The following is a 25757-nucleotide window of genomic DNA, read 5'->3' as shown; positions in this document are numbered from 1 at the left end:
GGTTTCACCATTCTCGCCAGGCTGGTCTTGAACTCCTGATCTCAAGTGATCCACCCACCTTGTCCTCCCAAAGTGCTGAAAATTACATGACCCACTGCACCCAGTCTATAACTTATTTCTTCTATCTAACTGTATGTTTGTACTCAATAACCAACCTCTCCTCATCCTCTACACACTCTTCCTAGCCTCTGGTGTCCATCATTCTACTCTCTACTTCCATGAGATTGACTTTTTGAGCTCCCATATATGAGAGATAGCACGTGATTTTGTCTTTCTGTGCCTAGCTTACTTAACATAATGACCTGTAATTCTATTTATGTTGCTGCAAATGACATGATTTCATTCTTTTTATGACAGAATAGTATTTCATTGCATATATATTTTTTCTTTATTCATTTGACCATTGATGGACATGTAGGTTGGTTCCGCATCTTTGTTACTGTGAATAGTGCTGCAAAATAAACATGGGGTGCAGGTATCTTTTTGATAACTAATTTCTTTTCCTTTGAATAAACACCCAGTAATGGGTAGTTCTATTTTTAGTTTTTTCCAGAATATTTTCCATACTGGCTGTACTAATTTACATTCCCACCAACAGAGTATAAGAGTTCCCTTTTCTCCACATCCTTACCAGATCTGTTATTTTTTGTCTCTTTGATAACAGTCATTCTGACTGGGATAAGGTGATATCTCATTGTGGTTTTGACTTACATTGTCCTGATAATTAGTTATGTTGAGTATTTTTTCATATACCTTTTGGCTATTCTTGTGTCTTCCTCTGAGAAACATCTGTTATGTCCTTTGCCCTTTTTTTCTTTGGAATGAAGTCTCACTCTGTCTCCCAGGCTGAAGTGCAGTGGCGTGATCTAGGCTCACTGCAAACTTGGCCTCCTGGGTTCAAGCAATTCTCCTGCCTCAGCCTCCTGAAGCTGGGATTACAGGCACCCATCACCATGCCAGCTATTTTTTTCTTTTTTCTTTTTTTTTGTATTTTTGGTAGAGACGGGTTTTTGCCATGTTGGCCAGTCTGGTCTCGAACTCCTGACCTTAGGTGGTCTGCCCACCACAGCTTCCCAAAGTGCTGGGATTACAAGCATGAGCCACCGCGCCTGGCCCTTTGCCTTTTTTTTTTTTTTTTGACATAGAGTCTCACTCTGTCATCCAGGCTGGAGTGCAGTGGCACTATCTTGGCTCACTGCAACCTCTGCCTCCTGGGTGCAAGCAATTCTCCTGCCTCAGCCTCCCGAGTAGCTGGAATTACAGTCACACGCAACCACACCCACCTACTTTTTGTATTTTTTAGTAGAGACGGGGTTTCACCATTTTGGCCAGGCTGGTCTCGAACTCCTGACCTCAAGTGATCTGCCCACCTCAGCCTCCCAAAGTGCTAGGATTACAGGCATGAGCCACATGCTTAGCCTGCCTATTTTTTAATGGGATTTTTTTTAACTGTTCACATATTTTAGTTCATTATATATTCTAAATATTACTCCCTTGTCAGATAGTTTGCAAATATTCTCTGCCATTCAACAAGTTGTCTCTTCATTTTGTAGATTGTTTCCTTTACCGTGCAGAAGCTTTTTACTTTAATATAGTCCCATTTGTCTATTTGTATTTTTGTTACTTGTGCTTTTGAGGTTTTAACTGTAAAATCATTGCCTAAAGTCCTGAAATAGTTCCCTTATATTTTACTGTAGTTATTTTACAGCTTTGGGTGTTACATTTTAGTCTTTAATCCATCTTAAGTTAATTTGTGTATGTGGTAAGATGCGGGGGTCCAGTTTTATTCTTCTGAATATGGATATCCAATATATCTAGCACCATTTATTGAAGAGATTGCCCTTTCCCCAGTATATTTTCTTGATGTCTGTTAAATCAGTTGGCTGTAAATGCATGTATTTATTTCTGGATTCTCTCTTATGTTCCTTTGGTATGTGTGTTTGTTTTTATACCAATATGCTGCTGTTGCTATAGCTTTTTTTTTTTTTTGAGACGGAGTCTCACGCTCTTGCCCAGGCTGGAGTGCAGTGGCGCGATCTCGGCTCACTGCAAGCTCCACCTCCCGGGTTCCCGCCATTCTCCTGCCTCAGCCTCCTGAGTAGCTGGGACTACGGGCGCCCGCCACCGCGCCCGGCTAATTTTTTGTATTTTTAGTAGAGACGGGGTTTCACTGTGGTCTCGATCTCCTGACCTTGTGATCCGCCCGCCTCGGCCTCCCAAAGTGCTGGGATTACAGGCTTGAGCCACCGCGCCCGGCCTATAGCTTTTAATTTATTTATATTTTGATGTCAGATAGTCTGATGCCTCCAGCTTTGTTCTTTTTGCTCGGGATTGCTTTGGCTTTTCAGGCTCTTTTTTAGTTTCATGTAAATTTTAGAATTTTTCTTCTTATTTTGTGAAAATGACACTGATATTTTGACAGACATTGAATTTGTAGATTGCTTTGGGTAGTATGGTCATTTTAACAATGTTAATTGTTCTGTTCCATGAGCATGAAATGTCTTTCCATTTGTTTGCATCTTCTTCAATTTCCTTCATCAGAGTTTTATAGTTTTTCTTGTAGAGGTCTTTCATTTCGTTGGTTAAATTTATTCCTGTTTTTCTTTTTTTTTCAGTTTTTGTAAATGGCATTGCCTTCTTGATTTCTTTTTTGGTCATTATTGATGCATAGAAATGCAAACTAATTTTGGATGTTGATTTTGTATTCTGCAACTTTATTAATTTATGAGATCTCAATTTTTTTTGGTGTAGTACCCATACATGAACTGTTGTCAGTCTGATGAGATCAACGCAATATTGAGAGTAAGTGTTTAGGAACTTTTATGAAACTTTCAAGGAGTAACATCTGTTAAATCTAATAAACAATTTGGCCTTCTATTTTGCATACTTTTTCTTCAATTTTCCTAGTGCAGTTATCCCTTAGTATCTGCAGATTATTGGTTTCAGGACTCTCAAGGATAGTAAAATCTAAGGATGCTCAAGTCCCTTATATAAAATGGCATTAATATCTACATATAACCTATGCATATTCTCCTGTATACTTTAAATCAACTCTAGATTACTTATAATATCTAATATAATGTAAACGTTATATAAATAGTTGTTACATTGTATTGTTTTCTATTTGTCTTGTTTTTTACAATTTAAAAAAATTTTTCAATCTGTGGTTGGTTGAATCTGAGGACATGGAACTCATGGGTATAGAGGGCCAACTGTGATTAATTTTTCTTATATTTTTAAAAAAGTATTGGTTGGTGATGGTTTGAAAATTAAAAACAAAACACAGTTCCTTCTTGCAGATAGTCTGAGAAAAAACAGTCCAGATTATACACTGAAAAATTAATAACTTTTAGTGAGGTCTCGAGTCAACCGTTTTTTTTTTTTTTTCATTTTTCTTTTTCACTTAGAGTTCATGAATTAGAGCTCACTAATTAATTTTCAGCTGATATTCTTTGCTTGTGTTTTCACTCTGAGAAGTTACCGTTTTACCAGTCAGGTTAGAAGTAATGCAGTAAGTTCAGTGGAAAAACAAGTAATAATAGATCTAATTAGTGAGACTGTACTGTGCAACCGACTCTGTATAGAGAAAAACAACCGATTACGTAGATATTTTTATTCCCATTTTAGAGATGAGAAACAACTTAACCACAGCACAGAGCAACTGTAGTGACAGAACCGGGATTCCGACGCAGGTTTGTCTGGTTCCAAAGTCTCTACACCTTTACTACACTGTTCTTTATTAATCACTAGATAGAACCATACAAATATTGTTATATCAGGCAGAAGATTTCGAGGGTTCTATTAACACAGTGCTAGGAATGAACTGGGTGGAAGAAAGTATATGGGTCTTCCATTCAAGGGTTCATCAGTGTTCACCATACTTAGGAAGTTTAAGTCAAAGTAGCTGACAATGAGTTAGCATTTTGGAAGACAGGTAGAGATGGTGAAGAAATAAGGAAATTCTTCTATGAGTCATTATAGATATTTAAGCTTGTTAAAAAATGTTTTTGACTACCTACTCCTTTTGCCTACAGAGTACAGTTAAGATCTCTTAAAAATTATGGAAATAAAAACAATCGGTCGCTGCCTGTCCTTGCCAAACTGAAAAAAGGAACAGAACAGCTAAGCCTTTTGTGCTTAAACACATACTCATCAGTAACTACTTTAGCTCCTACAACTAAGCTAGGTTGTTCTTCTGGGGAATGTACTTGCAAGTTAATATTGCACTGCAAGTATAAGGTTTTTTAAAAGACATCAGTTGTACGTTATAAATTAAATCCAGTTTAAATCAATATGATTCTATTTATCCTAGCAAGGAAGTTTTTTTCTTTTTAAGGATCGTCTGATTTTTTTTTTTACAGTAATAATCTTTGCATAATTTTACACCCCATACATGACATGATTGGGATTCAATCTCAATCAGAAAAATCCCTTTATGGTGTCCTTCTTACGTCCTCTGTAACAGAAAAATCCTAGCAGAAGCATTTCCTCTTTACCCAGTTCCTGTTCTCTTATCACAGTTCTATTCCTCCACATTCCCTTCCTGCTAGGCACGGGAATTTGAAAGGGCATGGAAACACTGGTAAAAGTTTGTCTTCTACTTGGGTAATCCAATACCACCGCATCCAGTAGTATATAATTCTTCTTGCATGTATATCAGTTTCCTCCCCAATCCCTCTTCCATACCTCTTTCTCACTTTTCTCTCATTATCCTGTCCTCTTGTTTTCCTTGACCTCCACATTCCTGTCTCAATCATCCTCCTGGCCTCAGGTCCTTATCTCTTTCCTGATACCCTCCTGCTTAGTGTTCCCTCATTCCTCTTACACCTAGGATTATCTCCTCCTTCCCTAAGGGTCTGGTCCTTCATCCCTCCCGCTTCACCAGACCCTCTCACTCTGGGAGCCGCCACCTCCCTTTCCCCAAGACCAGAGGTCGCGCGGCCGGACACAGCTAGCACTGCGCGTCGGTGGCGACATCTGAGCGGGCGCAGTGGGGTCTTCCCGCGGCCCAGCAGCCTACGGGCGCGGTGCACTCTGGGGGAACATGGCCGCTTCCGGTCTCCCTCCCGGGCCGGCGCTGGCCTGACTGCGGCCCCTGCCCGCAGCACTCCGCCCTCTGCTTCTCCCGCCCTGTGGCCGCGAAGACCGCTTCAGCCTTTCCCTCTGCTGCCCCTGCCGCGCCATGGAGAAGAGCTCGAGCTGCGAGAGTCTTGGCTCCCAGCCAGCGGCGGCTCGGCCGCCCAGCGTGGACTCCTTGTCCAGGTAACCAGGACGCCCAGGGCCCCGCCCAGCGTCCGAAGGGGATGGAGAGGGGCCGGGGACCCACTGGATTGTTGTCCCGATTCGCGGATTCTGGTTTCTGAAGGCTGCACCGAAATTCCTTCCCCGGGACTTGGGAACCACTTCTGCCTCCCTCTCTGGGGCGTGGAGGCTGAGGAAAAGGAGGTTAAAACTCGCTGCTTCTTTATCGATTCCTCCACCTTTCATATTCCGATCTCTTTTTCTCCCCAAAGGAGGTGGCCCCAGTTAATTACTTTCTCCTGTCTCTCATTCCCTCTCAAACCTTTTTTAAGACAGTTCCCCCCGCCCCCATTCTTTTCCCCACATTTCCTGTCTTTCTCTATCACTTTTTCCAAAACCATCCTTCAGTCAATCTTTCTTCCTCCACCCTTTCTTATGTCTTTGGGTTTTGGATTCTTGCCCAAGCCTTTTCTCTCTTTTCATGGCTTCACTTTCTTAATTTCTTTCATGCTTTTCTCTACACTCTGATTTTCTTCTCGCCTCTCCTTTTGCTTAAATATGTAAATAAAAATGTCTCCTGTGCTTCTCTTTTCTAAATCTTCCAGCTGAAAGTCAGTATCAAGGAATCTGAGTGATTTTTATCCCCAGTGATAGGTGTAAGAAAACAAAATGAGTGGTAGTTTTCTTCCTTCTTGGGCTACTGGTTCTCCAGGTTGTCATTTATCTTGTAACAGATGGGAATTTTATCCTGGAATTTTGAGGAGGACTTTATGCAGCTTTGCGGAGAGCTTTTATGAATATTAACTAGACGCGTTTTGGATGCGGTCTTTTTCTTTGATTTTTAAAATAATGATTTAAAATTTTATTAAAAAATAAGACCTGTATTTGCTTTTTATGCAGCCATGATGAAATCTGGTTCTTTTCCACTGAATAATAGTCTAATTGTTATTAGAGAGTTATTCGATAACTGCTGTGTGAAGACACAATTTTCATTTTCTCCTCGAATCAAGTGAAGTGGCTCTATTATAATTCATTTTGGATTCTGCTAAATATGGGTAGTTATTGCCTTTTTTCCTATTGGTGTTCAGTACCTCATTGGGGAACCACTGTCTGATCCCATCATTCTAAATCTCTATATGCATTCATAGCTCCCTGCCCAGTCGTTTTTCAGAGTCCTTAATAAGTACACTATAATTGTTGGCTTAAAGTGCCTTTTCTACGAGGCTATAAGCTATTGTACTTGAGGGCAATCTTAATCATCTTCGTATCTCCAGCACTTAACATAGTCTCAGCCTGTGATAGGTGCTCACTACGTTCATTTTTTTGAATTTGTAGCCTGAATTATCCACGAGAGGAGTTTTCTTTGCAGTTTGATTATATATATTGCACGTTTAAATCAAGTATTTTTTGAATTTTGTATTGCTTTGAAATGTAGAAAGCTGAGGATTAACATGTTTAGTTGTAAAATTCATTCAGAAAACAGGTTGGAAAATTCTAATTTTATGGGAAAGTTACAAATGACAACTATGCCTCAGAATAGAATAAGAGGCAACCAGTACTCTCATCCGAGGCAGAGGAGTCAGAACCACATGAAGCAGCATAGTATGTTAGAAAGAAGGAAGTACTGGAAGTTAGGAAGCTCCCATGCTGAAGTCTCTGGCTGAGCTAGCTCTTTGGTCTTTATCGTTTAACCTTTTTAGTCTACGGTTTTCTCATCTTTTAAAATAAGAAGCTTAATCTAGAAAATCTGTAAGGTCCCTTGGAACTCTAAAATTGTCATTTTTTAAATGTTAATGACAATACTAAGATAAATGCATTGGTATTAATTTTAAAGATAATTCCTTTGCAAATAACCTGTTTTGGATATTCGCAATTACGCTAAATAAGTGTCTTTTATTATCACAAACTAATATTTCTAACGGTGCCACTTTAACATATTTATTTCCTAAAAAAGAAAGCCCAGCAAATTTAAAGTTTATGAACTTCTTTATAAAAAAGTATTTACTGACATGAATTTTAGAAAATTAAGTACTCCTCGAGAGAATTGTGATTATAGATTAGTCTCATCCTCTCTGGACAAAAATATAAGTATGATTCCTGTTTTCCATGAGAGAATGCCAGCTTTCATTACTCCCCTCTGGAAGACAGAAAAGTAGTATTTACTTAATGTCTACCGTATGGAAGTTTCCCTGCTAAATTCTACGTATCTTTTATTTCATTAATCATCATACCTGTTTGTGGCACTCTCTTTAATCAACAGTATGTAACAGATACATTATAGACACTAGTTAGAAAGCTTAATTTTAAACAATCTAGGCTAACACTTCTTCGCAGTTGATTCTAATACATTGCCAGTGTGAAAAACTTAATCTAGGCTAACACTTCATCTCAGGTGATTCTAATACATTGCTAATGTGGAAAACTTAATCTAGGCTAACATTTCATCGCAGGTGATTCTAATACATTGCCAGTGTGGAAAACTTAATCTAGGCTCACACTTTATTGCAGGTGATTCTAATACATTGCCAGTGTGGAAAACTTAATCTAGGCTAACACTTTATTGCAGGTGATTCTAATACATTGCCAGTGTGGAAAACAATCTAGGCTAACACTTCATCGCAGGTGATTCTAATACATTGCCAGTGTGGACTGCTGTGGTCTCATAGCTGTGTTAAGTGTCTATCTAGATTGTTTTTTTGTTACATTAGCCTTCGACAAAGCAAAATTATTGCTGTTTGGCCTATATTATCTCAGGTTTTGCAGAAATGATGCCCTTAAATTGTAGTTTATTTTTATGCTTTCTGTTTTTACACAGAGGCCTAATTGGGAAACTGCCTTGGGAATTTGTTTTGATATCTCTGGCAAAATAGTAGTTAATATTGTTAAATGTGTCACAGAATGTCTTTCACCCATAGATTGACATAAATTTCTGCTGAATTTAGCTACAAGGAAAATTATTTATAGAAAAAATTATGTACGCTCCTTGTTTGTTAGTAAATGCTAACTACGTAACTGCATCTTTCTCTTTAGCTTAGTAAAACACTTTAGTCAAATTTATATCTGAAGGTGGAAATATACTCATCTCTAATTTCTTTAAGTACTTTTATTATTACATGAACTCAAGTTAAATATTATGTGTTGCATTTAAATGTATTGATTAGATGTTTTAAGCCCTTTTGGGAAGTAGGAAGAATAATACACTAATCCATGTGGTTGCCCATTGTTTTTTTGAAAATGACATACTTGGCCGGGTGCCGTGGCTCATGCCTGTAATCCCAGCACTTTGGGAGGCCAAGGTGGGAGGATCACTTGAGCCCAGGGGTTTGAGACCAGCCTGGGCAACATAGTGAGACCCCGTCTCTAAAAAAGAAAAACTTGTTAAAATAAGTAAAAATATTTAAAATGAAAATGGCGTACTCCATTGAAGTTGGATGAAAGGCCATTGTGCTATCTGTAGTTCACAATAAACATATAATGGGTCATACTAAGTATCTGTAGTCATTTCAGAGTTGCTCTTGTCTCCAGTTATGCCTTCTAGGTCATCATAGGCCTGATACCTTTGCCCACAAGCGGGCAATTTCATTCTTCATATGATATCCAGATAGTAGTTTCCTAACCAGCTATAGTTATGTCATCCTGCATCTTTAAAAAAAAAAAAAAAGTAATTGTCAGCTGGGTGTGGTGGCACATGCCTGTAATCCTAGCTACTTGGGAGGCTGAGGTACCAGAATTGCTTGAACCTGGAGGCCGAGGTTGCAGTGAGCCAAGAATGCGCCACTGCACTCCAGAGTGAGCAAGAGACTCCATCTCAAAAGAAAAAAAATAAAAAATAAACAAAAAACAGTAGTTGTCTTTGGTGAGTCCTGCTTAATATTGCCATACTTCAGTAAACTGTTCAGCAACTCTTGTATATCTTGCTGTTGGCCATTCTTCATGTATGTCTAGCCTCACAGAAAGAGAGCGGGGGTTGTGGAAAAATTCACTAGCATCCTGATAATCTAGTTATGTTCTGTAATTTTATTCTTGTTGGGTGTGGTCTGATTCTTGATATAAGTATGACTTTATAGGTAAAACATATAGGTAAAATAATATACTATATAGGTAAAATAATACTGTAGGTCAGATGTGATAATAAGAGTAGTCCTGAGTCTCAGAACTGTAATGAGTTACACAGCAGAATTTGACATTATATTGGTAATAATCTGCCATCTTAGTCTGGTTTTCCATTTTTCAGTTTATACACTAGTATAAAATGCACTGCTTTAGTGGGTTTCTTTGATTAGTTTGTATTATGCATAATCAAATGGTAAGCTATCCAGTGCCAAATAGGTGCTCAGTGAACATCTAAATGAAAGAATGTTGACAGAATGTTTACCACTGGTCTTGTTTGTTGTTCCCATTCAAAGGATTAAAAAGGATTCCTTCTGTTGAATTTGGCCTGAACACTTGCAATTTCAGGTTTAAGTTGTAGTTATTTTTATGGGAGACTCTAGACATCTTGAGCTGATTTTACTGGCTGTATTATCTGTTCTGTGCCCAGTCCCATACATAATGAGGTTATTATGTCCTCTTCAACTACCTATTTATCCATCTGCTACTCTTGTTTACTTTTGCCCCTTTTGCTCTAACTTGTGTTGTTAGTCGTTTTATTTAATGTGTATTCTTGTCATCCTTCATATACCCTCAGGCTTTAGTTATTCTGGGTACCATACTTGTTTATCCCAGATTATTTTGGTTTTATGAATTTCTAGTATATAATTTCATTAGCATTGATGAGCATCTTATGTTTACATTTAACTTCCATTAAAAAAATCAAAGGGGAGGTACACATACTCAAAGTAGTTCTCAACTGATTGCATTTCTAAATTGCATGCCTGCCTTAAAATTATCATTTGAAAACAGCAATTTCTGGATTTCTGTTTCCATGGATTTTTATTATACTTACAGCCTGAAGAAGTAGAAGAGTTTCCTAGATTTCTAAAATACATTTTATTGCAAGCTCTCATCTTTAGGTTTAGCCTCAAGGTCACTTAAGAGTGATGTGTTGGAGGCCAGGTGCAGTAGCTAATGCCTGTAATCCTAGCAGTTTGGGAGGCTGAGCAGTTTGGGATGGCTTGAGCCCAGGAATTCCAGACCAGCCTGGGTCACATGGCAGAAAACTGTCTCTGCAAAAAAATAAAAAGTTAGCTGGGCATGGTAGTGCATGCCTGTAGTCCCAGATACTTGGGAGGCTGGTGTGAGAGGATCACCTGCGCCTGGGAATGTTGAGGCTGCAGTGGGTTGTGATGGTGCCACTGTATTCTGACCTGGGCAAGACAGTGAGACCCTGTCTCAAGAAAAAAAGGGATGGTAGGAAAGATGCTTTTATGTTGTTTTTCTAGTAGTGGTGATGGATTTGTGTACAATCACACATTTTTACCCATTCCCTTTGTCACTCTTGGCATGTCTTCTGAGACAGCTGGCAAGATTAGAGGTAGAAATTATAGCTGTAAAACAGAATAAAGCTACCAGATTGAACCTACAACCTTGGCATTATTAGTAGCACCTTGCATCAAACATTGAGCATATCAGACTAAAAATGACTTATTTTGGATTTCATTAATTAAAAACCCTCAAAGAACTAAGTTCTCTTAGATAAGAACCAATATGGGTCTGAAATATGTAATTATGTAGCTTTTCAGAAAGGACATATTTAAAGAATGCAAGTTGATAGTGAACCTGAGGCTGGGTCCCGTATATATCTGTATTTTTCCTTTTTATGCTATTATCAATAATTTCCTATTAGTGTAGATCAGTAGTTCCCAAAGTTTGATCTCCAGGCCAGTAGCATCAGTATCTCTTTGGGATTTGTTAAAAATGCAAATTTTTGGGGCCTACCTTGGACCTAACTGAATTAAAATTTTAGGGGTGGAGCCCAGCTGTTGGTGTTTTAGCAAGGTTTCCAGGTGATCCTGATGGACGCTACAGTTTGAGAACCACTGCCTTGGATCTTTTGCCAGTTGGTGCCTTTTGTAATGCAATCAACGTTATTTAAAACTAAGTTAGGGTCTATGGTAGAGGTACTGTGAAACTATTACTTGAAAGCATTTTTGTAATAAATGTTGACTAAAGTAGTAAAAGGTAAAAGTCATCTCTGGTCGATTTATTAGATTTGATTTCTAGTAAACTTCCTAAGGCATTTTTCTTTCTTAGTCATGAGTAACACGAAACAAGAATATGTGTTTTAGGCTTTTTCTTAAAAATAGATTCTTAGTGAGAAAGATTAGTGGAAACAAGCGTTTAAAAAAGGTACAGTTGACCCTCAAACCACATGGGTGTGAACCGTTCAGATCCACTTTTATGTGGATTTTCTCCTGCCTCTGCCACTCCTGACACAGCAAGACCAACCCTTCCTCTTCCTCCTCAGCATGTGCAATGTGATGAGGATAACAAACTTTATGATGACTCACTTCCACTTAATGGGTAGTAAATATATTTTATTTTTCTTGTGATTGTCTTAATAACATTTTTTTTTTTTTTTTTTTTTTTGAGACGGAGTCTCGCTCTGCCGCCCAGGCTGGAGTGCAGTGGCCGGATCTCAGCTCACTGCAAGCTCCGCCTCCCGGGTTCACGCCATTCTCCTGCCTCAGCCTCCCCAGTAGCTGGGACTACAGGCGCCCGCCACCTCGCCCGGCTAGTTTTTTGTATTTCTTAGTAGAGACGGGGTTTCACCGTGTCAGCCAGGATGGTCTCGATCTCCTGACCTCGTGATCCGCCCGTCTCGGCCTCCCAAAGTGCTGGGATTACAGGCTTGAGCCACCGCGCCCGGCCACATTTTTTTTTTTTCATTGTTAGAGTTCGGTTTATTGGCGTGCAGCCTGAAATATGTTTTGATGGGCTGTTTATGTTATCAGTAAATCTTCCAGTCAACAGTAGTCTATTGGTAGTTAAGTCTAGGGAGTAGTTTGGGGAGTCAGAATTATATGCGGATTTTCAACTGCATTGAAGGTCAGCACCCCAACTCCTATGTTGTTCAAGGGTCAACTGTATTATGAAGAAATAATTCCAGGAGGCCATCACTTGAACCCATAAAGTTTGGATTATGCCCAAGGGAAGGAGACAACCTGGATACAGATGACCAGAAAGCAGTAAGTTTATTTTGGAAAGCTTCCAAGTTAATGCTATTGTATTCAAAATCACCAGAGCCAAAGATTGCATGTGATTCAGGATTTGAGTAATGGAAATTCTCCAGATTTTAGTGTGGAATATTTTTCCTTTGTAAGGAGGATGGTTTTGCATATGTAAAGTACTTGCTATCTTTGTGTCTACTGTATGATTTAGTTAAATTGGTAGATAATAATTAAACACTATTAGAGGTGATAGTCAAGGATAGGCAGTGATTTTAAAAACCGCTTTCCACAGGAAGTCAAGTTAAAAACGGAACTGTTTAAAAAGATAAGGTTGGTACTAGATTATAAAAATAAAAAGGACTAGGAAAGATGCTTTCTTGAAAATAATAACTTCAGTTCCCTTTCCTGTAGCTTTATTACGCAAAACTAGTTATACCTGTCCCTCCTAATATGTTTCTATATAGGTACCAATGTTGTCTTTAATATAAACTGTTAATAAGCAAGCTTCATAATTCTTCCCTTCCCCAAGTACATAGGACCTGTGGCCTTAATCACTGGTGAATATTCATTCTTTCAAAGATTCTTACTTTGTATGAATAACTCTTGGTCTCTTTAAATATTTTTAGTCTAGAGTAAATAAGAGCAGATGCTGTGTATTAAATATATTAAAAATTAGCTGTAAAATATATTTTAATTAAAAATTTAAACACATTTGGAAAATTCTTTTTTCTTTTTTTTAAGTTATGCTTTAGGCTTAGCAGCACATAACAGAAAATCCAAACTGACAGTAGCTTAATATAAGAGATGTTAAATTTTTTGTTTCCACATGAAAGCCTGGAGATAGTCAATACAGATCTAATATGGTGGATCTGAAGTATCAAGGACCCAGATTGTCTTACATTCCAGGGTTACCTCATGAACCAAAATTATTGTTGGAACTCTAGCTATTATATCTTCAGGAGGAAGGGAAGAAGAAGACCATACTCTCTCTCTTTAAAGGATACTTTTTTGGCAGTCACATGTCTTGTTTTTAACCTTACATCCAGTTGGCTAGAACATGGTCCCATGGCCATACATAGGTAAACGAGAGGCTAGGATAGGCAGTCTCTTCTGTGAGGCCTTTGTGCTGAGCTAAATTTGGAGGTTCTGTCACTGAGGAATAGGAGAGAATGGGTATTGGAGTCATAGCAGCTTTTCCTCTTGTGTACAAATGAATCATTTAAAAGAAAGAAAGACATTTTCCACCTAAATTCTGCAATATTTCACTTATGCCAGAGACACCCTTAGAGTTGCAAATACAGTTACCAAAATAGGAAACACACTGATAGAGAGGAGGTAATATATTGTTGCAGACCAAAGAAGAGAACTGTGGCTTGGAGCACTCTGAACTCTTGAGTTTAGGTTTCTGTTTTTTTGTGTCTTGTCTTGGGTTAGATTTTTATAATCTTAGTCTGGAACCATAAAATGAAAGTGATGCATTTAATAATGCAAGATCATTAAGTGATGGGGAAATAGAAATCAAATGAAGAATGGGTTGATGTGCTGTTTTATATTTCACTTGAAGAGCTCAAGGAATTGCATGGTAAAGTAGTAGTGGTAATGACGTTGATAGTCTACTCTGCTTACTTCCAGTTTGACGTCCATTTCCAAGCCATGTATCCATGTATTTTATCCTATTCCTGAATGTTGCATCAGGTTCTACTTAGGTATTTTCTATCATTTTAGTTGTAAGGATGTGGTTTCCATAAGGGAAGGAAATCTGACCATTTTAGTTTATGAATGCTTTTGCCAATATTCAGTTTGTTTTTATATCCTTGACCTAAACATTTTATTAAAAATCCAGAGACATCTGTGTCTTATATATTCTTTTGTCACCTAACTTAAATATTAATATTTTAAGCATATAATTTCAAACCTAAGGAGTTTAATAATTTGGAAGTGAATAGAAGAGCATATGTATGTAAGTCTCCTCTGGATTGATAAAACATTTATTCATCAGGCTCCGAGGATTTAATAGGCATTAAGTCAGAAATATATCCATTTCTCTTCTTGGCGGAATTGCTTTTACTGATAGCAGCAAATGAGCAGTTGCTGAGGTAGGGAGGAGGCCTTGTCTGGAGGTTATGCATTAGCAAAAGGGAAAATAACTGGCTGATGATGGGCTGGTGATTACAAGCCTTAATATTCTTGAGCTGAGCCAAGAAGCCCAGCAAAGCTCCACAATAAAATTTTGTATAATACAGATGTTCTCTGTTAACAATATTAGATAAAATTCTTCTATTATAAGCAAAGGCATTGCCTCAAAATAGAAATACCCAAGACAAGCCTTGCTTTCCTAGTGGTAGACAGTTATAGCAATAAATTAGTAGTATTAATATTAAACACAACAATAATAATATAAATAGCACAACATTTATTGCATGCTTACTATGCTGGGCATGGTGCTACATTTCTTCTATGCATTTTCTCATATAATCCTCATAACTGTATAAAGTAGAGAGTGTTAATGTTTCCATTTTACAGAGAAGAAAACAGAAGATTAGAGAGGGCACCTTGACATGTGAATTCAAGTCCATTTGACTTCAGGGTCTGTGCTCTAAAGAACACACATGCCTGAAGATCCAGTGCCCCAGGTGCAGACCAAAGCTTTGTAGTTAGAGGGCAGTCCCAGGGCAGGTTGATTGGGTGGTAGTGATGAGGACACAAGTTTCCTTGACCTGCTATTTTGCTGGAGAAGGATAAAGATACACTATACATTGACCAAGTGAGAGTGTTCATATTTGGAGAGAATTTTCTTTACCTTTGAATGTTTTTTTTTCCTTCTGATAGAAAATAGAATGATTTTTTTTCTTTGCCTGATGATTAAGAGGATAGTATCATTTCATTCATTACCTGATGATTAAGAGGGTAGTATCGGTAGTATCATTTCATTCAAAATAACAGTTTTACATTTTGAAGACCATATAAAGTATGAAGCAGGTAATTGCCAAAGCCTCCTCCCCACCAATCCCTGCCCTGCAGGCTTTGCACAATGATTTAGAATTCTTTAGGGTTCCTTAAATTTCTGAATTCCCCTAAGTTCCTTTGTGTTTGTTTACAGTTAATGTGTTAAGAGCCATTGACATTTGAAGATCATCAGAAGTGAAGATAAAACATCTCAAAAATTATAATGTAAGTGAATGGTAAAATGCAGATATAAAAATAGACAAAAGTTAATATTGCCAGCAATATTTCTGGATTATTTATTGTCCGAAATGAAATTTGCACATATGAGTAACCAGTAACTTCAAACTTTCCATTTCCAAGTCCCTGTCCTTAAAATTCTGTGTTCTCTTCTACTTGGGGAAAACAGTCACTAAGTTTTAGTCATCCAGTAATTTTCCATTAGAATTCTTTTGGCATCCATGTTCTGTTTTCTTCCTTTTCTTCCTTAGCACTTTGCAGTTTGACTTGAGAAGCGGATGACAAGAATTCATGTTATATGCAAAATGTTACAGATACTAAGGTCTTTGCTTTCCAGCTATTGATGAGTGTTGTGTATGTTATTCAAGTGTAATTTTACTACTGTTTTGTATGTTTCTTAGCCAAAAATATGACCAGTTAGCTAGCCGCCTGCCTTCCTCCCCTTTCCCTCTTCTTTCTTTCTTTTTTTCCCTGCCTCTTTCCCTTCCTTTCTTTCTGTAAATAATTGTTTAACATCTACTGTACCCTACACACTGTGCTAGATTCTGAATTCCAAAAAGCTTGGTGCTGAAATGAATTATATCTTTTTATACTCTTAGAGGGATTAGAGATCATCCAATTAGTGTTTTTCAGCTGTGGCTGAGGACCACCTGTATATTTCAGTCAACTGTGAACTTGGTGAACATTTAACTTCCTAGGTTTCAGTGTGGACATTCTGAATCACTGAGGTGACGTTAGGAATCGGCATTTAACTGTTGGAGAACCACCGATCCAGATGCATTTGGATGCTAGTCTAGTTTCAAAAGTTTTCAGATGTGGAAATAGATCTAGAGAACTCTAATAATTTACTCCAAAGCACAATAAATGTTAAGAGGGCCAGGAAAGGTGGTGGTTTTCCTCTGAGGTTACAGAACTATTGAGTGTCAGAGATGATCTCCTAATTCCCAGTTCTAGACTTTACCATGTAGCATCATGATTTTTTTTGCAGGGCCGTATAGCTTCACTGTGTTTCATGTCTGTAGAACCCTCTGCTTATACCATGTATAAGATTATAACCAATCCATCACTGTTCCTGAAAAAATAAGAGGACATATGGGTTATGTAAATGAAAAACATACTGTTTCTTCATTTTTAGTCAGATTTGTGACTCATTCTGGTTTTGAAATCATTGGATGATAGACTTGAAGGAAAGAAAAACCATTTTTTTTCTATCCATGATATTATTCCTACCTGGATTTAAGTTTTATGCTTACGAAAATGAGGATCTGATTTCATTTTTTGAATGAAATAGTAGGTACAAATTTTATAGTGTTTTGCAAACAGTAGGTGCTTGATAAGCTATACTATGAGCAGTTTACTGTTAAAACTTTTCTTCCTTTGGATTCTGTGAAGTATGCTAGTTAGGAGTGATTTTATTTGCTTTGTACAGAATCTGATGCTTTATATACCAACCCAGAAACTTTAAATAATTGAAATAATTTTACTGTATTTATAATACTATATTTTATAGTTGGTATTCATAAGATCTCTGAGGGACTGAAATTTATAAAGTATTTTTGAACTATAAGTTTTAATTTTAGTATCGAGTATATTTTATATTGTATTGTGTATAATATATTGATAGTTACTGATTTGTCACTTTATATTAGTAAATCTCGTTTATCTTAATTTTGGAAATACTCTGTAATTCTCAAATTACTGGGAAGTTTAATGATGCAGTGCCTTTTTTTATATTTCAAGGCACATTTTAATTATATGATTAAAAAAAAAATCATTTTAAAATAGCCTATTGATTTCTAAAAAATTTATTATATTTTTCAATTATAAATTTTCTTTTCATTAAAAATTTTTTTGTTCTTTTCATAACCATGGAATCAAAATTGTACATATAATAGCTCTAGAAAGGAACTTTATCTGTTATGTGGTTTTCTAGTTTATGATTTCTAACAACTAATCTGGTAAATAGGGAAGAGTATTCAAAATTAGGGAGAGATGTCCTTGGCGGGCATGGATCACTGAGTAATGTCAATATTTTGATTTTTAGCTTAACCTTTCTGGACTACAAAGAGAAAGACGTTGAATGCTCTACCTTTCCTACTGAGAGTTTTAGCTTAGTAACTGGGAAAAAAAGAAAAAAACCCCACCTGTGTTAACTTCATTTATATGACTTAAAAGTTTGTGGAGAAAAGTTGTATCTCATTACATTGAAAGGATAGTGAAAGATTAATTGTATAATAATCAGTTTTGCTTGTCTTGGAAAAACAAAATATATCTATCTAGATAGCAAAAATAATGGATATGACTTTTAATTTAATGAATTCAGGTTTGCAAGGTGGGATGAGAAAATTACATGACAGATCATTTTTCAAGACAAATTTCCATGTTTTCTATGCTTGTCCAAGTAAAATTGTTGAGCGAGTGTTTAGGGAATACATCACCTTCTCTCTCTTAGTGTTTCTGCCTATATACTTGAGTTTGGGATGGAAGGGTTAATTTCAGAGTTCTAATAATCTGACCAGTTTTCAGTTTAGTTTGAGTCTTCTCTCAGTTAAGTGATATTTAAATAACTTTTTCCCTCTAGGCTACTTATAAATCTGTGTGTTTTCATTTGAGCTATCATCTGAATTTGAATTGGAGGTTTTTGAAGAGATTCTGAGAAGCTCCTTAAACGGGATGCTGTGGCTGTGGGATTGGTGCTGGAATTCAAGGTCCTTCCTGCCCTCCAGTCCTCACCCCTGTCTCCCAGGGACGCATTCATTTTGAGCAGAACACTTTGGCTTTCACCTCTTTATTTATTTAAATTTCCCGATAAGTTCTTTGAAGAAACAATACTCTGGAGAAAAAACAGACCTATGTAAACCGTTTTCTATAAAAACTGGTTGTTCGGACTCTGCTGCATTATGAAATCATATACCTGTGTTTTATTTTGGGAAATGTAATTGATAGACCTGGAAATAAATTGTTAACTGTGTCCAGGGTCACATGTACCTCAAAACCTTGGGATTTTCCAAACTAAGTGCCAACATGCACCAGTTGGAAGGCTGTCCCAGAGCTCAAATCCCCTTTGTTTCTCCGAAGAATACAAGTTGTCTCTCATGCCATGATGATCATTTATATAATCTTTTTTATCTTATGAATTGGTTAAGTTTAATGCAGGGTTCTGGCTTAGCATTTTTAAACATAATTAAAAATTGTAAATTAATTTGTTTTGCGGGGATTGTTTTTCTGTTTTGAGAATCCTGCAAATATTCTGACAATAAGTCTTTTGTGTCTCAAATGTTTTATACACACTGCAGGCCTTTTATTATTTTTTTTTAATAAAATCTTCAACAGAATGACTAATAGAGCATGAACAGTGCTTATGACACTATAGTGCATTGTGTAAGTATTGAGAGCAAAATTTGCATTCCTAGAAAAGCTTGTTCACGATCAGAATATAGAAGGCATTCTTTAATGTTCTTGGGCAAACATGCTGTGTATGTGCTCAGGACATTACTTACAAGAAAATAACTTTTTAAAAAGAACCTTTTCTTTCTACGGAATATTGAAGAAAAATTGAACTGGCAGCAAGAGTGAAACAGTTTAAGGCAAGTGGTTTAGATCTTATTGTAATGACTATGGTCAGTAGAAATACAGCTTCTCCTAAATCCTCTAGAGGCATTTGTTTACTAGGATATATGAAAAGATAGATGACTTGAAGTTTCCAGGTTGTTTTCACTTAAAGTATATACTGCTGTTATGTTTATCTGCATCCTTAATTTTCAGAAATGCTTTTTCAATTTTTCAAGAAATACTTTTGTTGAATTATATTAGATTCTGTTCATTACTGTGAAGTACTTTCAGGTGTTGCTGTGATTGACAATAAAGTAATGATAATTCCATTAACAGTCTGGCAAATCAGGGTGCCAGAAAGGGTCAATACTTTTCTAACAGTTACACTGAAAAATACTGGTGGTGAAATTGGTTTTGTGATTGAAGTTTTGGGTCTGTCTTCTGATTGAATATATTTAAAAAATCACATAGGTTGTGTGTGTGTGTGTGTGTGTGTTCCTATATATATATTTAAAAAAATTTCTCCCCAGTATTTATGCTTTGTATTATGTGATTCATCAGTTAACTAAAACTTGTAAGTTTAAAAGTATGTATATTTAATTTTCCTAGTGCACATGAAGACATTTTACATTACAGAGCTGAATGAAAAGTACTTTTAGGGCCTAGTGCTTTGCTTAATTTTAATTTAATTAGTGGATACCTTTTTAAAAATGGACTTCCTATTCTGTTCTTGTATTTCCACAATGCTATTTGTTGAACAGTTTCTACCAGTTCAGTATTTAACACTAAGTACTTTCTACAGATCTTGCTTTTTGATCCTTCTTTAAAGATTTTGATCCTTATTGCAATATTTTGTAACGTATCATTATCATTTTGTAAATAGAGAACTCTATCCCCAGTATTTAGTACATTGATGATATCAGTAAATGTTTGTGGAATGGAGGGGAGGTTAAAAAAAAAAAGAGACTTAGGAAGTTCCTGCTCTGGAGAGGACAGGAGGGAAGATGGCTGAGGCCTTTAGTTGGAGGTAGAAGACCTTAGTCTCCATCCTTCCGAGGAAGCTAAGGTGGTGGTTTGAGGTGTGGCATATTTGGATGGGATAAGTGAACCCCTGCTATCTGGAGAAAGCTTTTTCTGCCTTTGCAGCATTAAAAGGGATTCTTATTATAAGTCCAGAGTTTGAGTCAAAATATACTTCTGTAGTAGGTACCAAACTTCATTTGTTTAGACATAATTTTAATTTGAAAGTTTCTTAGGAATATTTGTAACTAAAAACAAAATCTAAATGAAACAACAGCAAAAAAATAAGTGACGAGAGCTTTGTCTTATTTATTGATTTTATTTTGAAAAGCATATAGAGAGTAATTTTACCCCCTACCAATAATTAGTTTGTATAACTTTGTTCACCTAAATGCTACACTTTGAAATGGTGGAACTTTCGAGACCAAAAGGGTAGAGCATTGCTTTTAAGAATAGTGTAACAAAGGAAAAAAAAAAATCCTTTGTTATAATAACAGCAGAGAAAAAAATGTGTGGGAATGACTAAGAATCAGCTGATGGGATTACTGTTTTGATCTTGTGGTGGAAAGAAAACTCTCTCTGGCTGAGTTGGTGGCAGGCCTGTTAGAAAACCAAGGCAGACTAGTGCTGTATTGTATTATTCTGTTGCTATAAACCTAAGTCCTATTATTTCATAGGCATGTGTATATGTGCATATTCCAGAGTTTTGGTTATACTCTGATAAGTTTTGTTGTTTTTGAGAAAATGTTTTCTTTATCACCACTTCATTAATTTCTAAGGGTTTCAGTTTCAATCTGCATATAGGTAGCCCCTTCACAGCACCATTAATTGAATAGAGTCCTTACCCCGATGCTTGCATTTGTCAACTTTGTCAAAGATCAGATGGTTGTAGGAAGGCAGCGTTATTTCAGGGCTCTCTATTCTGTTCCATTGGTCTGTGTGTCTGTTGTTTTTGTACCAGTACCATGCTGTTTTCGTTACTGTAGCCTTGTAGTATAGTTTGAAGTTGGGCAATGTGATGCCTCCAAATTTGTTCTTTTTACTTAGAATTGCTGTGGCCATTTGGACTTCTTTTTGATTCCGGATGGATTTTAGAGTAGTTTTTTTTCTAATTTTGTGAAGAATATCATTGGTAATTTGGTACGAATAGCATTGAATCTGTAAATTGCTTAGGGTAGTATAGTCATTTTAACAATATTGATTCTTCGTATCCATGAGCATGGAATGTGTTTCAATTTGATGCATCATCTTTGATTTCTTTCAGTAGTGTTTTGTAATTCTCATTGTACAGATCTTTCACTTTTCTGGTTACCTGTATTCCTAGGTATTTCATTTTTTTGTAGGTATGAATGAGATTGCATCCTTGATTTAGCACTCAGCTTGGATTTTGTGTATAGAAATATTACTGACGTTCGTACATTGATTTTGTATCCTGAAACTTTGCTGAAGCTGTTTATCAGATCTAGTAGCTTTTGGGCAGAGACTGTTGGGTTTACTAGGTATAAAATATATTATCTGCAAACAGATAGTTTGACTTTCTCACTTTTTATCTGGATGCTTTTTATTTCTTTCTCTTGCCTAATTTCTCTTGCTAGGACTTACAGTGTTATGTTGAATATGAGTGGTGAGAGGGGGCATTCTTGTCTTTTTCTTTTTCTTAAGGGGAGTGCTTCCAGCTTTTACCCATTCAGTGTGATGTTGGCTGTAGCTGTTATTATTTTGAGGTATGTTCCTTCAATGCCTAATTTGTGGAGGATTTTTAACATGAAGCGTTACTGAATTTTATCGAAAGCCTTTTCTGCATCTGTTGAGATGATCATATGGTTTTTATTTTCAGTCTATTTATTCATTGGTTTGTGCACATTGAACCAGCCTTGCATCCCAGGAAGAAAGCCTACTTGATCATTGTAGATGAGCTTTTTGATGCACTGCTTGATTCAGTTTACTAGTATTTTGTTGAGGATTTTTGCAGCTATGTTCATCAGGAATATTCGTCTGAAGTTTTCTTTTTTCATTGTCTCTCTGCCAGGCTTTTGTATCAGAGTGATACTGGCCTCAGAATGAGTTAGGGAGTCCTTCCTCCTCATTTTTTGGGGGGGAATAGTTTCCATAGGAATGGTACCAGGTCTTTATGCATCTAGTAGAGTTTGTCTGTGAATCCATCTGGTCCTGGGCTTTTTCTGGTTGATAGGCTTTTTATTACAGATTCAATTTTGGAACTTGGAATTAGATCTTCAGGTTTTCAGTTTCTTCCTGGTTCAGTCTTGGAAGGTTGTATGTTTCCAGGAATTTTCTGTTTCTTGTAGGTTTTCTAGTTTGTGTCTGTAGAGGTATTCATAGTAGTCACTGAGGGTTTTTTGTATTTCTTTGGGGTTGGTGGTAATGCCCCCTTTGTCATTTCTGATTGTGTTTATTTGAAGCTTCTCTGTTTTTCTTTATTAGTCTAGCTAATGGTCTATCTTAATTATTCTTTCGAAGACCAGCTTCCGCTTTCATTGATCTTTTGTATGTTTTTTGTGTGTCTCAATTTCATTCAGTTCAGCTCTGATTTTGGTTATTTCTTCTGCTAGCTTTGGGGTTGTTCTTGGTTCCCTAGTTCCCCTGGGTGTGATGTTAGGTTGTCAGTTTGAGTTCTTTCTCATTTTTCGATGTGAGGGTTTAGTGCTGTAAACTTAACTCTTAGCACTGCTTTAGCGATGTCCAAGAGATTCTAGTATGTTGTATCTTTGTTCTCATTAGTTTTAAATAATTTCTGGATTTCTGTCTTAATTTCATTGTTTATTCAGGAGCAAGTTGTTAAATTACCATGTAATTGTATGGTTTCAAGTGATCTTCTTAGTATTGATTTCTATTTTTGTTGCACTGTGATCCAGGAGTATGGTTGGTATGAATTTGGTTTCTTTGAATTTGTTGAGTATTGTTTTGTGGCTGATTCTGTTGTAGATGGTAGAGTATGTGCCATGTGCATATGAGAAGAATGTTGTTTTTAGGTGGAGAGTTCTGTAGATGTATGTTAGGTCTGTTTGATCAAGTGTTGAGTTTAGTTCTTGAATATCTTTGTTAGTTTCTTGCCTTAGTGATTAATATTGTCAGTGGGGTGTTGAAGTCTCTCACTATTATTGTGTGGTTATCTAAGTCTCTTTGTAGGTCTCTAAGACCTTGTTTTATGAACCTAGGTGAGCTACTGTGTTGGATGCATATATATTTAGGATAGCTGAGTTTTCTTGTTGAATCCTTTACCCATTTTATAATGGGTATAATAATATAATGCCCTTCTTTGTCTCATTTGATCATTGTTGGTTTTAAAATCTGGTTTTTTTTTGTTTTTGAGACAGATTCTCGCTCTGTTGCCTAGGCTGGAGTGCAGTGGCACTATCTCGACTCACTGCAAACTCTGCCTCCTGGGTTCAAGGGATTCTCATGCCTCAGCCTCCTGAGTAGCTAAGATTACAGGCGTGCACCACCACACCTGGCTAACTTTTGTATTTTTAGTGGAGACAGGGTTTTGCCATGTTGGCCAGGCTGGTCTCACACTCCTGGCTTCAAGTGATCCACTTGCCTCAGCCTCCTGAAGTGCTGGGATTACAGGTGGAACCACCATGCCTGGCCAAGTCTGTTTTGTCTGAAATTAGAATAGCAACCCATAGTTTTGTTTTGTTTTCCATTTGCTTGGTGGGTTTTTCTTTATCCCTTTACTTTGAGCCTATATATTATCCCCTTATTTTAGTGCAAATATATCTGGCCAACTATTTTTATTACTGTTGTTTTTAATGTAATGGATGTGTTGTAAATGCTAATCTCTAAAAGAGTTCTGATTTTAGTTTAGAAAGATTTCTTGGTAAACAAGTATTTATTGAGTCTGTGTATTTTACCAAACTAGAAAACATGAATTTGCTTGAAAACATTAGCAAAGGACCAGTTTTAAATAGCTATGAATTAAAGATGAATGTGCTGAGGGAGGCATATATCCAGGAAGAGTGGGAATAATCTAAAAAGTCTTCCTAAGAAAATCACTTTTGTTTCTTAGCCCCATACATATTTGTTTTTTGCTCTAAATTTACATCTTATGCATTTTAACAGTAACTTCATTCTCTGCATTTTAGCACTATTGTCAATTACAGGATGCTGGTCCCCTTTCCCCAACCTGCATTTTTGTTTTTAAGCAGTGGTGTGTGTGTGTGTGTGTGTGTGTGTGTGTGTGTGTGTGTGTGTGTGCAGGTGTGTGCGTGTGTAAGAATATCACACTTTAGACAGTATTTTCGCATCAGAGAACTGTGAGGACAAATGAGATCATTAAGGAGAGGAGGAGTACATAGAGAAGGTAAGTTCAAGGACTGAGTGAGTTTAGGGGCACTCCAGTATTATGAGGTTAAGGAGGTGAGAAGGAACCATTACAGGAGACCTGAGAGGACTGGCTAGGGAATAGGAGAAAAACCGTGAAGAGTATAGAGGTCTAGAAGTCAAGTGTCGAAAGTGTTTCAAGGAGGAAGGTGTGATCAACTACGTTAAATGCTGCTGATAGACGAGGAGGAAGTATTAATAGGTTTAGCAAAGTGGAGGTTATTGATGACCTTGATAAAAGCATTTTTGTTGGTGTGGTGGAGGCAAAGGCCTGACTGAAGTAGATTTAGGAGAGAATGAGAAGTGAGGAATTGGAAGCACTGCATATATATTACCGGAAAGGGGTCCTGATCCAGACCTCAAGAGAGGGTTCTTAGATCTTGCTCAAGAAAGAATTTGGGGCAAGTCCATAAAGTGAAAGCGAGTTTATTAAGAAAGTAAAGGAATAAAGAATAGCTAGCTACTCCATGGGCAGAGCAGCCCCAAGGGCTGCTGCTTGCCCATTTTTGTGGTTATTTCTTGATTATATGCTAAACAAAGGGTGGATTTTTCATGATTGCCATGGCATTTGTAAACTGTCATGGTGCTTGAGGGAGTGTAGCAGTAAGGACAACCAAAGGTCACCCCGGTCACTATCTTGGTTTTGGTGAGATTTGTCTGGCTTCTTTATTGCATGCTGTTTTATCAGCAAGGTCTTCAAGACCTGTGTCTTGTGCTGACCTCCTGTCTCATCTTGTGACCTAGAATGCCTTAACCTCCTGGGAATGCAGCCCAGCAGGTTTCAGCCTTATTTTACCCAGCCCCTATTCAAGATGGAGTTGCTCTGGTTCAAACACCTCTGACATATAGACATCTCTTTCAGTGAGTTTTGCTATAAAGAAGCTCAGAGAAATGAAGCACTATTTGGAGGGATGAAGATGAGAGAAATAATACTTTGTTTCTATGCTAATTAATGAGATTGAGTAGAAGATTTTATGATGCAGTAACTGGAGGGAAAGAATTTGCTGGAGAGATTTTCTTGTGTAAACAAGAGAGGATAGAGTTTAATGAGGGTTTCTGTTTGTTTGTTTTTTTTGTTTTTTTTAGATGGACTCTTGCTCTGTTGCCCAGCCTGGAGTGCAGTGGTCTCAGCAAGATCAAGTGCAGTGATCTTGGCTCACTTCTACCTCTGCCTTCCAGGTTCAAGTGATTCTCCTGCCTCAGCCTCCTGAGCAGCTGGGATTACAGATGTGTGCCACCATGCCCGGCTAATTTTTTTGTATTTTTAGTAGAGACGGAGTTTCACCATGTTAGCCAGGATGGTCTCAATCT

The 25757-nt window shown here is 37.2% G+C and overlaps 1 protein-coding gene across 13 annotated transcripts in view; it reads left to right on the top strand.

Annotated features, from left to right (window-relative positions):
- Positions 1–5026: 5026 nt before the first annotated feature.
- MTMR2 (myotubularin related protein 2) overlaps positions 5027–25757 on the top strand; it is an 86377-nt gene continuing 65646 nt past the window's right edge. For 3 of the 13 annotated variants that reach the window (XM_074015101.1, XM_005579405.5, XM_005579408.5), the window contains exons 1-2: positions 5027–5262; positions 15451–15521. Coding sequence is in view for 2 of the 13 variants with exons in the window: in XM_045371141.3 (XP_045227076.1) it covers positions 5183–5262 (80 nt within the window). In the remaining 11 variants the exon portion in view is untranslated. The other 10 variants (XM_065528906.2, XM_045371141.3, XM_005579404.5 and 7 more) reach the window with 7 other exon arrangements.

The sequence above is a fragment of the Macaca fascicularis genome, chromosome 14 (genome assembly GCF_037993035.2).
Source record: "Macaca fascicularis isolate 582-1 chromosome 14, T2T-MFA8v1.1".
NCBI lineage: Eukaryota > Metazoa > Chordata > Mammalia > Primates > Cercopithecidae > Macaca > Macaca fascicularis.
The sequence above is the reverse complement of the archived record's forward strand: the minus strand, read 5'-3'. Positions and strand labels throughout refer to the sequence as shown.